Source organism: Alosa pseudoharengus, unplaced genomic scaffold (genome assembly GCF_046254945.1).
Source record: "Alosa pseudoharengus isolate Yale_2024_CS ecotype anadromous, Long Island Sound unplaced genomic scaffold, YU_APseudo_1.1 YU_APseudo_1.1_scf_15, whole genome shotgun sequence".
Classification (NCBI taxonomy): Eukaryota; Metazoa; Chordata; class Actinopteri; order Clupeiformes; family Clupeidae; genus Alosa; species Alosa pseudoharengus.
Genome location: NW_027468620.1, coordinates 29,861,791 through 29,874,694, shown reverse-complemented (window position 1 = coordinate 29,874,694; position 12,904 = coordinate 29,861,791). Strand labels below are relative to the sequence as shown.

Below are 12,904 nucleotides of genomic sequence, written 5' to 3'. Positions count from 1 at the left end.
TCAATTATCGCCAAGCACAGGTGACTGCGTTGTGGGAGGGGGCCCCCAAATCAAATTCTGCTTAGGGCCCCCAAAAGGCTTGGGCCGGCACTGCGTATGACACATACTCACACAGTAGACATATGTACGCTTCCATGCACAGGCACATACGCAGGCACGCACACACACACACACACACACACACACACACACACCCACACACATAACATAAACATAACACAAACAATCAAGAATTTCTCATAATTATGAACAGGCAAGATGGAGGTGGGGTTGTATAAAATGAATTTTACATGTGAAATCTATGAACTAATCATGTTTTGGCACTTGTTGTCTAGCAGATACCAGTGAGAATTGAGTGTGGATAATGCAATTTAGTGAGACAGTTAGAATCATATAGGCCTTTCAGCGTGATTTCTTTTTGTGGAAAAAATGTGCTGGACTGGGCGGCGGTCATATTTTGTACCGCTCTGCGGTACATCTAGTTATTATTTACTATAGGGTTCTAGAATAAATAAAACAGTGTGTTTGAAATAATGGAATTTGTGCTCTCTCATGAAGCTGGGTTGATGGGACATGGGGAGGGTGGGTCTGTTGATCGGGGGGGAGGGGGCGTGGCGCCACGAGTAGTTCAAGCAGACATAGGACTTTCATGTACTTCGATTGCACTGTGCCCCCCCCCCCCCCAGAAACAAAGTCTCACTCCTTGCAAACTTCAAAACTTGAGAGCCCTGGTCCCGTACAATGCATAAATATGATAATATAAAATATATATTTTTAAAAACATGTTTTACATGACAATAGTCTAAATAAAAGTGAATTGCCTCCCAAATTGTTCCATTCTTCCTATGTCACTAAAGTCCTACTGTATTTTATATCAATTTCAATATTTGACATCTGCACATAAGGTCTACTCATCTAGACAAATCTATAATTGTCATCTAATCAAAGCTGGTGAATAAATAACACTGTAATATTATTATAACTTACATAACTTGTATTTACATACAAAAATAATAATTTTGCTGCACTGACATATATTGTAATATATTGTATTTTTAACATGTTGCAACCATCCCCAAACAATGTTGCAACTGTCCCCGGGCCCGGGGTCAGTTGCAACATCTGACTCCTTACATTCAAATGCAAATTGTGAAAAATGTAGATTCTGTAATTATCTTTAAATGGTTTAGACTATTAACAGACATATGTAAGTGTATTGTATAAAAATTGGTTTGTCTAATCCAAACCGTCTCTGAGTAACAGAGCCAAATGCAAAAAGTGCCAACTGTCCCCGGTCTCCCCTAAGAAATTGTGTAGTGTCTGGATGGAATTGGCACACACTATAAGATCAGGCCTAATGGGGAGGAGGGCCCCCTTAAAGGAACACGCCACCCAAAATCAGTAGTAATATATGTTCTTACCTTACAAAAGATTCACTGAACAAAAATGCTGATGTGGTACATGAAAATTTAGCTAAAAATGTGGAGAATGCAATGCAATCAAGCATTTTGGAGGATATATTGTCACAAGCTGGCAGAATAGGCAACAGGCCGATGTGCGTTTTATTTGGAGACTGTTTTGCGCGACAGAGACTGAGTTTGCTGCTGATATTCTGGGGATAGGCCTAGCCAATGTACGACTTTTGCCTTTTAATATATTTGCTGCATTAGATCAGTCTTTCTAGAACAGGCAAGGGCTTTCTAGCCTCACGTCAGCAGCGCTGCATCACCCATATAGCCTACATTAAAACAACCAGCGGATGGTGGGCGGGTGCAGTTTTGAAAATTGGTCAACAAACTTTGGTGCTGATGGATGGCTGATGGATGATAAGTTTTGCTATGCAGTTATGGTTGAAATAATAGCCCATCAGCGCATCTCTAGTGTGTGTGCCTCTCTCGCTCAGAGGGGAGGGAGAGGCTGAGGGTCGATCCAGCATGGATTCTAAACTCTGTGGTGGATAGGATCTACAATTAGGTGTTAATAATATTACCACGCTAGGTCGAAGTACTCCCAAGTGCTATTGCGCCACACATTGTAGTTCTCCTGTTTATTTGCTTGGAAAATCGCCACATTTCATGTTGTGTGACGTACACATTTGTATCAACTACTCGTGCAAGTGTATTTAAGTAGGGAAAACGTGGAGGTGTTTGAATACTGCTATGTTCCTCTCTCTACGGCCACGGCAGAGCCCGCTAGCATAGCAACATGCTAACACATTCGAGCCTCGCGACAGAGCGTTTGAGTGCACCTACCGGCGCGGGAGAGGTATGACTCAACTCGTGAAAGTTAAGGTAAGAAGATATATTACTACTGATTTTGGGTGGCGTGTTCCTTTAAGACCATGCGTCACTCCGAGCTTTCCTAATCATTAGCCTACTTGGGTGGGGAGCTAAAGCTATGCCATAGTCAGACTCAGAAATATTTTATATTTATCAAAGTAGGCCTAAGTAACAAGTGTATACAAAGTTATACAAGTTAGGCTCAGAGTTACAAAATGTCAATTGTAATGTCATCTGCGCAACCCGTGTCATGCGCAGCTTCTCCACTCGCACACATCACACCGGGCCTGCTGTGCTGTATTGTGTAGCTTAAGTGCAACGTCAAGCTTGAAGATGTAAAGAAAAAAAATGAAAACAGGAGAAATAACTTCGAGCAAGTTTGGAGAAAAGTCGGAGGTATGCATTTGTCAGGTATGCTTTGTTGCGTGCATTAAGTGCGCACGATGTTCACCTATGACAGCAAAAAGACTTTAAGATGAACATGAAGCAGGCTTGCCATGGCAGAAATAATGATAGCCAACCTTCAATGTCCTCTTTTGTCACTTCTCCATACACCTGAGCGCGAGGCAAGCCCTCACAGAGAAATGCGTTGCGTTTTGCTGCAGGGACATCATTTTACGTTGTAAGTGGCTTACGTTTCTTCATTCGGATTAATTTGCAATCCATTCCATTCTGAATAAACAAACATAGTTTAGCCTACATTCTTCATCCTCCGTTGCATTATTCATTAATATAATTCTAAACGGATTTCTGTAGCTCAAACAGCTCGGAATTGTAGTTGAGAACGTCAGTTATAATGGCCCACGTATTTAAAAAATGTCGGGTTTAAATCGGGCTCGGGCTCATAATTACAGTTAATGTGTCGGGCCGGGTAGGGCTCGGGCACAATGTGCACGGGCTCGGGTAGGGTCGGGCTTGATTTTTTGGGCCCGATCTAAGCTCTAGGCCTCGGTAACCCTGCAGTTGGAAACCCGTTGAGGGTAGCCATAGACCACACCAGGACTAGTGCTTAGCATCACAGTGACCAGGATGGTGTTATCTTTAGCCTTGACCAACTGTCCCAGGCTCATTTGGAGGGCGTACCAGAAGATGTCCAACCCCCCACAAACAGCGCCAGCCTCCCCACAATGGCATTATTTAGCACAGACACTTTGGAAGAACCAGAGCTGGCCCCAAGCATAGCAGCAGGTGACTATTTTTTCAATTGTGCGGCCTCTGGAGGAGTTGGGTCTGAACCCTGATCCGGTTCTATCCCTCCGACATTCCACTCATAATACTGCTGTACAGCATTCAAACCCCTTCCACCTCCCACAGTCTGTTTCACATGAATTCTCTGCCAGTGTAGCAGAAGTAAATGTTTTCCCCGTCCCCTTTAGGCCTTGACAGTAGATAGGTATGCTACCAGGACGGTGAACTTTAAAGCCAGGGGTGTATGTGGAAAGGCTGACCTGCAGTGCTGGTGCACACCTGTGGGTGGTGATCATAGCTTCCTCTCTTGGAGAACGCTGCCGGTCATTTGAATTGTTTGGCGCATGGGTGCTTGTGGTTGTTGTTGTTGGAAGAACATGGCTTTATTCTTAATTCTTCAAGACTTCATTGCTTCTCTCGCACACCAGGTCTGTTGGCTGTGGATAACCCGTTGCTTTTAAAGAGAGCAAATGCACATGGTTTAGTGTCTGACCAATGTTTTCCCTTGAGTTATTTGTTTTTTGTATTACTTCAGGCTGTGAGAGGACCATCCGTGGTTTGTCTGTCTGTTTGTTTGTAACATATATCTGTGTTTTGTCTGTTTGTTTGTACCTTATAAACGTATTATTTTGTTTGGTAATTTTGCCGACTGCTACTCAACTACCCATGTCTATGACACCTAGTGGTGTACTGTGTTGCCTGTACTATTATATATTATTTCCAAGACAAATTTCTCTTAAGGTAGACAATAGAATGACATGGCAGGTCAAGGAAAGCATCAAGAAAAGCAAAGGTTAAGCAATCGTTTTTGACATAAGCAACAAAGGAGGAGGTGTTTTTAAACTTTTCAGACACTCAAAGTTTGAAAACTGGATATTGTTTTAGAACCAACAACCTTTCTACATTATCTGGGGTTTTGTGTGCAAAAAGTGGAAATAATTGTCAAAAAATTAGAAGAAAATGTGAAAATCACTTTTCGGACTAGATATAATCGCTTATTGATTTTAAAACAATAATAATAATAATAATAATAATAATAATCCGCCCATGCATGTAACTTACTTCCCAAGTATTCAACCTGGTTATGCCAGGTGGTAGGCATGTTTAGTTTCTGTTCTGAGTCATGAGGTGGATACTTGAATGGCAAGAAACCAGCTTCATTTCAGATTCAGTGATTTGTCAGGCTGCATAATGTAAACATTCTATTTGCATGGTGTCCTATTACTTTAATCCATTATGATTTCCTTTTACGGTTGATGCCCTTAGAATGATAAAATACCTTATGTATTAATGCCTTCACATGACCCAGCACCATCCTATCTTCGTCACCGTGGCATAAGTTCTGATTTCCTATTAGAGGTGTGGCCCTTACAATGAAAAAACACCCTACTTTATAAAGGGCTCATATTGTGTACACCTATAGAGTTACAAAGAGACATCAGCAGAACCACCACGGACAGAAACTCTCCTACCTTTGCCAGCATGACGTAAGTTCTATGATTTTTGTATATAATGCTTTGCCACTGGACTAAAGATCAAGGCGGGGATCACATCAGCCAGCGGCAATTGAAGACGCTCGCGTTGTGCTTTGAAAGTTGAGCCAAGGTCAACGCTCAGCTTGTTCAACGCTAGCGTTACGCCAGCATTGCCACCGTTACACTGCTGAACCATAGAGAACAATAGGAAACATGCCGCTTGCCGTTGGCTAATGTGATCCCCACCTAATGCAACAGTGAGCAGGATTGCATGTTTCAGGTGTTTTATACGCACCTTTTTGGTTTTGGTATAATTTTCAAATATATTTTAATAGCACATATGGTCATGTGAAGGATAGATTAACAGAACTGTTACCCACAGGCAATCTGAAAATGTAAGAAAAACGTTCATAATATCAAATCATGTCAAAACATATTGATATGAAAAGATAATATGCTTAAAAGCCTTCATTAGTTCCAAATAATATCATAATAAGATAACATGAGTAATCAACACTTATTTAGGAGGAACTTCTTTTTATTTCCTCAGTGACTTTGATCTGCAAGATAATTTGAAAAACATAGAGTGCCATTTCAACTGGCAGTTAGACTCGAGCCCATCTACACTTGAGAACCTCCACCAAGATCTCAAGGATCGCCTTCAGACTGGATGCACCTGGATGTGCCAGTTGAAGAACCTCCTTGGGTACGTCCTTCATGCTCAGGGCTCCAGGGACGAAGCCTTGACATGTCTGGAAGAAGCAGAGAAAATGATCATAGAGCAGGGGGGTGAAGAGAAAGACTGTCTCCTGCTGGTCAACCAGGCAAACCTCGCCTGGGTGCATTACTTTAGGGATGAGCTGACAGAGAGCCAAGCTTATCTGGATGAAGTAGTTCGACTTCAGGAGGCTTTTCCTGCCCCATCTGGTTCCCAAATGCACTCAGAGTTAAGTGGACAAAAAGGTTGGAGTCTGTTGAAGTTTCAGAGAAGCCAAAAACAACAAGCAATAGAGTGCTTCAAAATGGCCTTAGAAGGAAATCCCCAGAAAGCACTTTTTCACAAAGGCCTTGCTCTTGCCATGGAAAAGGGTTACACAGAATCAGAAGTCACCCCAGAGTTGAAAAGGGAAATTGTAGAAAAGCTTAGGGTTGCAAAAGAGAAGAATGAAAATGACATATGTGTAGCAGCATTGTTAATGATTCAATCATTTCCCAATAGTGGGGACAAAGAGGGAGCTCAGGAAGAGGCAAACAAACTAGCAGGTGAACTCATTGCCTCTGGATGTCTTGATGGTCTCGACAACATCCTATATCTACTTATGTATCACTTCAAAGAAAATGACAAAGCCTTAGATGTTGCAAAGACAATGTTGGATTTATTTCCACATTCAACCCGAGCAAAGAAGGCCCTTGCAAACAGCTTGAAGCGGAAGGTCTTTTCCTTGAAGGAGGAATCTGACAAGCGAAAAGATCTGGCCACAAGGGCCATCGCCCTTTATAAGGATGTGAACACACAGCATTCTGTCAAGGGGCGTTGCAGTCTTGCAGCAATGCATGTGAAAGTAGATGATATTGATGCTGCAAATAATATTTACATAAACCTTTTAGGTCAAAATCACCTTAGTGATGCAGAGAAGCAACTCCTGTACTTGCAATATGGTGACTATCTAAACTGGGAGAGACAAATGACCTCTGAGGCAATAGACATGTACATAAGAGCTGCGAAAGTCCCAGCTGTCTCTGACGACAAAAATAAGTGCATTCAAAGACTTGTGTCAATTGTCAGGTATGGGAGGCATGACAGATGTAATGAAATCTGTGCCTTTCTGCTTGACCTGCACCAGTTTTGTGTTGGTTGCAGGCATATCGGACAATTGTTTCTGAAGAAGTGATCATCACATGGTGTACACGTTTTGATCAATTTAATCCATTTGAAATGGAATAAAACATCAAACCAGAAATTAATGTCATTGTGTAATGTGTTTCATGTGGAAGTGTGAAATTAGAAACTGCTGAACATTCCTGTTCCTTTGATGTATTTTTTCAGTTTGCTACCTAGTTCAGGTAACTGTATCTTCAGGCTGTTTTATCTCATCATGCATCTGTTCAACTGTGTTGTGTTTTGTTTTTTTAAGTGAACTTGCTTCCCATCCCATTTGGCAGTTCTGCAGTTGGCCTTTTCACTTATGAATAGAACATATGGAGATGTATTGTTTATTTATGTGTGTGTTAATTATTGTTTATCACTTTGCTTCTATTGAACGTTTAAATAGAATAGAATGAGGAAATTGATTTTATGGCATATTTTCACTGTTTTCAGATGGGTTTAAATAAAATGTTTGTTAATAACCATTTGAGGCCTAGGCTATTTTCTGTGTAATCACATACATGCATACACAGAGCAAAAAAAAGCACTCCACAGCAAGCGACACTCTGAATAACACCCAAATTTGTGCAGCTACAGGACATGGCCACCATCACCAGTATTGCCAGTACTGCCTGGCAATACTAGTTTTCATACATGACATTGCCTAAGATGTCATTAGGTTATTAGGGCCCGTCCAGTTCCACTTATTGTCCTGATGCAGCCTATATTTTACTGTAAAAACACTGCTTCAAAATTAGGACAGACACACACAATATTGTCTGGGTGCATCAGTCTATACTGTACCTGCCCTCCGCTGACTGGAGCTCACATCATCGCAGTTTAACTTTGGTTCAGGCTATTATAAGCCTTTGGCAAGATGTATGAGAATCATCAATTGACTTGGTCAGTTGTTCCCAGATGTCAAGTCAGCAATAAGGAGTAGTAGGCTGCCCAATTTTCTCACAACAATAGCAAAAGTGACACTTGGAGATCCACTTTAAAAACGACCAGAAAACAATCTTAAAGGTCCCCTGTGTGAGAATTGATCCCATCTAGTGGTTAGGTGTTATATTGCAACCAACCTCTCTCCAGCACATTTGTTCCACTAAAATAAGTCACGCTTGTCAAATTGTGTTCATTTCCTACTTTGTTCCTTTTTTGTGTGTTTGTAATTGAGTGTGTGCAGAGTGTGTGGTTGTTTTTGTGTATATGTGTGCTTCTGTGTCTGTTTATTGAGTGTGTGTGCCTGCATATAAGTTAGTTTTTTTTTTGTGTGTTTTTTTGTGTGTGTGTTTGTGTATGTACTGTAGGTGTGTTTATGTGTGTGTGTGTGTGTGTGTGTGTGTGTGTGTGTGTGTGTGTGTGTGTGTGTGTATGTGTGTTTGTGCGTGTGTGCATTATGCATACTCAATTCTCACTATATCTGCTAGACAACAAGTACCAAAACTTGATTTTTTTTTTATTAGTTCATAGATTTCACATGTAAAATACCTTTTATACAACCCCATCTCCATCTTGCCTGTTCATAATTCTGAGAAATTCTTGAATTGTGCGCATGAGTGCGTGTACGTGTTTATGTTTACTGTATGTGTGTCTGCGTGCATGTGCTTGTGTGTGCACCTGTGTGAGTGCATGTGCATGCATGCATACATACAGTATGTCTGTGTGTGTATACGTATGATTACTGTGAATTTATGTGTGTACGTGTATATCTGTTTATGCACATGTGTGCATTTGGAATGGGTTAACATGGCCCCTGGAGGTCAGCATACGCAAATTGTTATTGGCTGGCTAGCCGGCTCAGTCAAAACCTAAATGGCTGCAGCAGCCGCCAAACTTTTCATGGCTACTAATGGCTGAAGCTGCCACTTCATAGATGTCTGTTATATTGATTTACTAGATCTCAATATTTCCAAGCAATGCATGGCTTACACATTACAAATAGTGATACAAGCAGCAAATTTGGCACAGTTGTTCTCTAGGGCATACTAAAATAATTTGTCAGATTCGCCACTGGAAAATCCAAGATGGTGGCTGAGGATTTAAGGTACACACATTCTCAATGTGTACGGTACACACATAGCCTTTTCAAACACACACACACATACACAGAGACAATCACCTTCACACACACACACACACACACACACACACACACACACACACGTTCACATACACATATTTTCAATGAACCACAATGACATTAAGGTGTTGACTGTGTTTGAATTTCCTTTCCTTGTAGCACTCCTTTCTGCATTCCACAGTGGGGAGAAGTTCACCTTGTCTAAATAACAATTCTATTTCCTTATTATGACAGCCGTGCAGCGAAGCGGCGGTCATATAGGTTTAGTCAGATTTTTTTTTTTTTTTTTCGCATTGCCAATTTTCCGTCAAGGATTCCCGGGACACTGAAAGACCGGGGTACACGAAACTTGGTGGGCATGTAGCCCCACATGGATAGCATGGAACCATCGTTTTGATCTGTAGCCCCCCCGCTGGACTGGACCCCCCGAAAGGAGGGTAGGGCAGACACAGTTTTCTGTGAATATCTCAAGAACCGTAGGGTTTAGGAGGACCACCTTTTTTTGTATGTTGATCTTAAGGGGCCATGTCAACCCATTCCAAAACCACTCATTTCATGTATAGCGCCACCTTGTTAAAAACAAAAAAGTAAAAATAAGGTGTTGTAATCACAGGTATCTGTGACCTAACATGGTCAAAACTGCACGAAATTGGAAGTGTAGGATCATTATGACACCCTCTGAATGCACACCAAGTTTCTATATTTTATACTATATTTCTAAGTGACGTTAACACCGGCTGTTTTGTGACCTTTAACCAGCCTTGTCTGGCTGGTAAAACAAGTCATGTGCTTCATCTCTGGCATGGCTTTCTGTTTCTACAGAAATGGAACTAGAAGAGCTGGGTGTATAGCTGCAATTAGGTAGATTTACTGTACGAGTTACCATCAGTGCCCTCTGACTGAACTGTACACCTACTCCTTTTCATAACATGCTTTGATTATAAACTGTGCCGTCTATGTTTAGATTACTTATCTTTATATGTCTCCACCATGATGTCAGTGGCTAACTGGGAGGGAGATATGGTGTAATGATAATGTCATCATGACTGTTTTGTTTTTTTGTTTGTGAAGTAGCCGAGTGTTCATATTTGGCTATCCCAGGTTGTGGTCTATCATTTATAGATCAATACATATTTCCAATGCAAATATAAGGGTGAGCCAGGGAACCAGGTGGGACTGTGTGGGTGGCCGGAAAGACTCCTGAAGCCAAGAATTAAGCTTTAACCACTGATGATATCAGGTGCGTAAAAGACGCTTGGATATTTTGTGTAGCCTACTACACAAAATACTGTTGATACTCTTTCGCATGGTGCTGTTTGGAAACGATAGGCTACTTTGATAGGATCTTCGTCCGGAAGCGCCAAACCTAGTGGGTGGGAATTTTCAAATGGGTGGGTAGCCAGCACCCTATACTGTATGTCTCTGGGTGTAGTAATATCCAAATTTCCCTTACTGTGACGTAACCATTGGGAAGAAATCTGACTAGCTCACAAAAGTTCATGGTTTCTGACATTAACATCTCTACTAACCCACAAAAAGTCGTTTTTGTTTTGAACCAAATGGAAGTACAAAAGCACAGAAAAAGCGAGTTTTGCGTATGGCCTCTTTAATATGAAGTAGCCAGCAGCCAGACCAATGGATACCCTGTCTCTGCTGAATCACTGAAGCTAAGCAGGTGTGGGTTTACTAGTTCCTCTAAGTGAGACCTCCTTGGAAAACTAAGTTGCTGCTGGAAATGATGTTGACCAGTAGGTGTCTCCCTTCCCTCTAGCCAAAGAAATTGATCCCAATGCCCCAGTGCAGTTACACTGTACTGCAGGAGATGCTGTCCTTCAAATGAGACATTAAACCGAGGTCCTGACTTACTGTGGTCATAAAGATCCCATGGCACTTATCGCAAAGAGTAGGGGGTTCAACCCAGTCTCACTGCATTTTTTGATGGCATCACGAAAATTAATCTATTGGGTTGTGTTACAGACTACCAATTGAAATGCATTAGTCGGCGAGACGTGACCGCATCACGAAAATCTGATGGTATTACGATCTAATAGATTCATTTTCGTAATGCCAACACAAACTGCCGTGAAACTGGGTTGGGGAGTTCCCCCAGTGTACTGGTCAAATTTCCAACCTGGCTCATTCAATCTGGCCCCCTAATCATCCCCCAGTGTAATTTTCATTCATTCCCTCACCCTCCTCCTCAAGCTGGTGTGTGGGGAGCGTTCTGGCACATAATGGCTGCCATGCATCAATCAAGTGGATGTAACACATTGTGAAGTGCTGTCTTGAAAAGCGCTATATAAATGCAAAGTGTTACCTAATAATGATAATAATAATGGTAATATTAAAACAATAATAATAATAATGGTAATAATACAATTATTATTATTATTATTATTATTATAATTAATACTACTACTACTACTACTACTACTACTACTACTACTACTACTAATAATAATAATAATAATATTAATGTAATAAATAAATAATAGTTTATGCATGTGTTAAAAGAATTTCCTTTATTTGCCTTGCATTAATAATACAATATATCATTTAATATAATTTAATAAATAAAATGATGCTGTCATTTTGCAGGTATATTAAAGCAGTCTGGTGACATTTTTCTACACAGGATCAATGTTACAGTGGTCATTGCAGCAGTTCCAGGATGCCATGGCACAGTTTACACACTAAAATCAAATTATTTTTCTGTGTGAATGTCGGTGATTTTTGTGCATATTTTCCATTACCTGAGTGTGTAAGGAATTATATTTTTAGTCAGGTTTGGACCATTTTGATAAATTTAAGGAGGTATCTAAATATTACATCATTACAACTATCTATATGAAAAGATCAGCAGCAATCAGTTCAGTTTAATGTCTGACAGAAAATCTAGGATTTCTTTGCATCTTCGATGGCCATCACGATTAGCAATTGTCCTGAGAAATTGTCCTGAGAAATTTAATTCAATGCTCGCTGGAGATTGGTTAGGGATTTCTGCAGTCTTTTTGTGGTAATCAATGGATTCAGAGGAGGATTTTTTACAACAGTTAAGATGGCATCCATACCTATTGTATAACAACTGTCGAGCTCCAGGCTCCATATCTTCTGTGTTATTAAGAAGATCCATATAGATTTGATCTGCTTTCCCCACATTCCCAGAATTGGCATATATTCCTGACAGATCCATTTTCCCTCTAAGATAGTGTGGGTAAAGCCTGGTGACCTCTTCATATATATCGATGCCTTTTCTCATCAGCTCACTTAGATCTGAGCTACCTTGCATTTCAAAAATCTTCCATTTATAACAAAGAGCCAGCTGTTTTTTGGCTTCTCTTTCAAAGGGATGTTTCCGCACTATCTCCTCACCAACTTGTAAGGCTGAATCCAGAGAATCGTGCAAACGTAAGAAGTGAAGAATGTCTCCAAGGCCATCAAGATCTGTGTTCAGCTGCTGAGCTAGGTCATGAACCTCTCTCACAGTCTCCTCTGTCTTTCTACCAACATCCGCCAAAGCATTCCAGTAGATAGCTGACATACGTAGGTTATCTGGATCTTTTGTCTTTGCAATATTAATTTGCTCAATGATTTCTCCTCTCAACTCTTTATTCCCTTCATGAAAATAAACTTTATACTTGGCCATTGCGAGGCCTATGTGCCACTCCTTCCTATCTGGGTCTCCTCTCAGAGCCATTTCAAAGTTAGCTACAGCTTGCTTCTTCAAATCATACTCAAACTTCACCTGAGTCCAACCTTTCTCCCCATATACCTCTGGATACAGTTTACACCCGGGAGGTGAAGGGAAATCCTCCTGGAGCCGGGCCACTTCCTCCAGATAAGCCTGGCACTCTGGCAGCTCCCCCAAATGGTAGTGCACCCAGGCCAGGTTAGCCTGGTTGACCAGCAGATGGGGTCCTCTGCCCTCTGGTTCTTGCTGTTTGAGAGCCACCTCAGCCTGTCGCAGGTGTATCAGTGCCTCCTCTGCAGAGTCTTTGATGTGGTAGATGAC

At 41.2% G+C, this 12,904-nt stretch overlaps 1 protein-coding gene across 1 annotated transcript; it reads left to right on the top strand.

Moving 5' to 3' along the window:
* The first annotated feature begins 3,827 nt into the window (after positions 1-3,827).
* Positions 3,828-7,261, top strand: LOC143123852 (interferon-induced protein with tetratricopeptide repeats 2-like). Its single transcript, XM_076285134.1, has 3 exons — positions 3,828-3,895; positions 4,891-4,954; positions 5,493-7,261. The coding sequence occupies exons 2-3, from the start codon at positions 4,950-4,952 to the stop codon at positions 6,832-6,834; spliced, it is 1,347 nt and encodes a 448-aa protein (XP_076141249.1). The 5' UTR covers positions 3,828-3,895; positions 4,891-4,949; the 3' UTR covers positions 6,835-7,261.
* Positions 7,262-12,904: the final 5,643 nt, after the last annotated feature.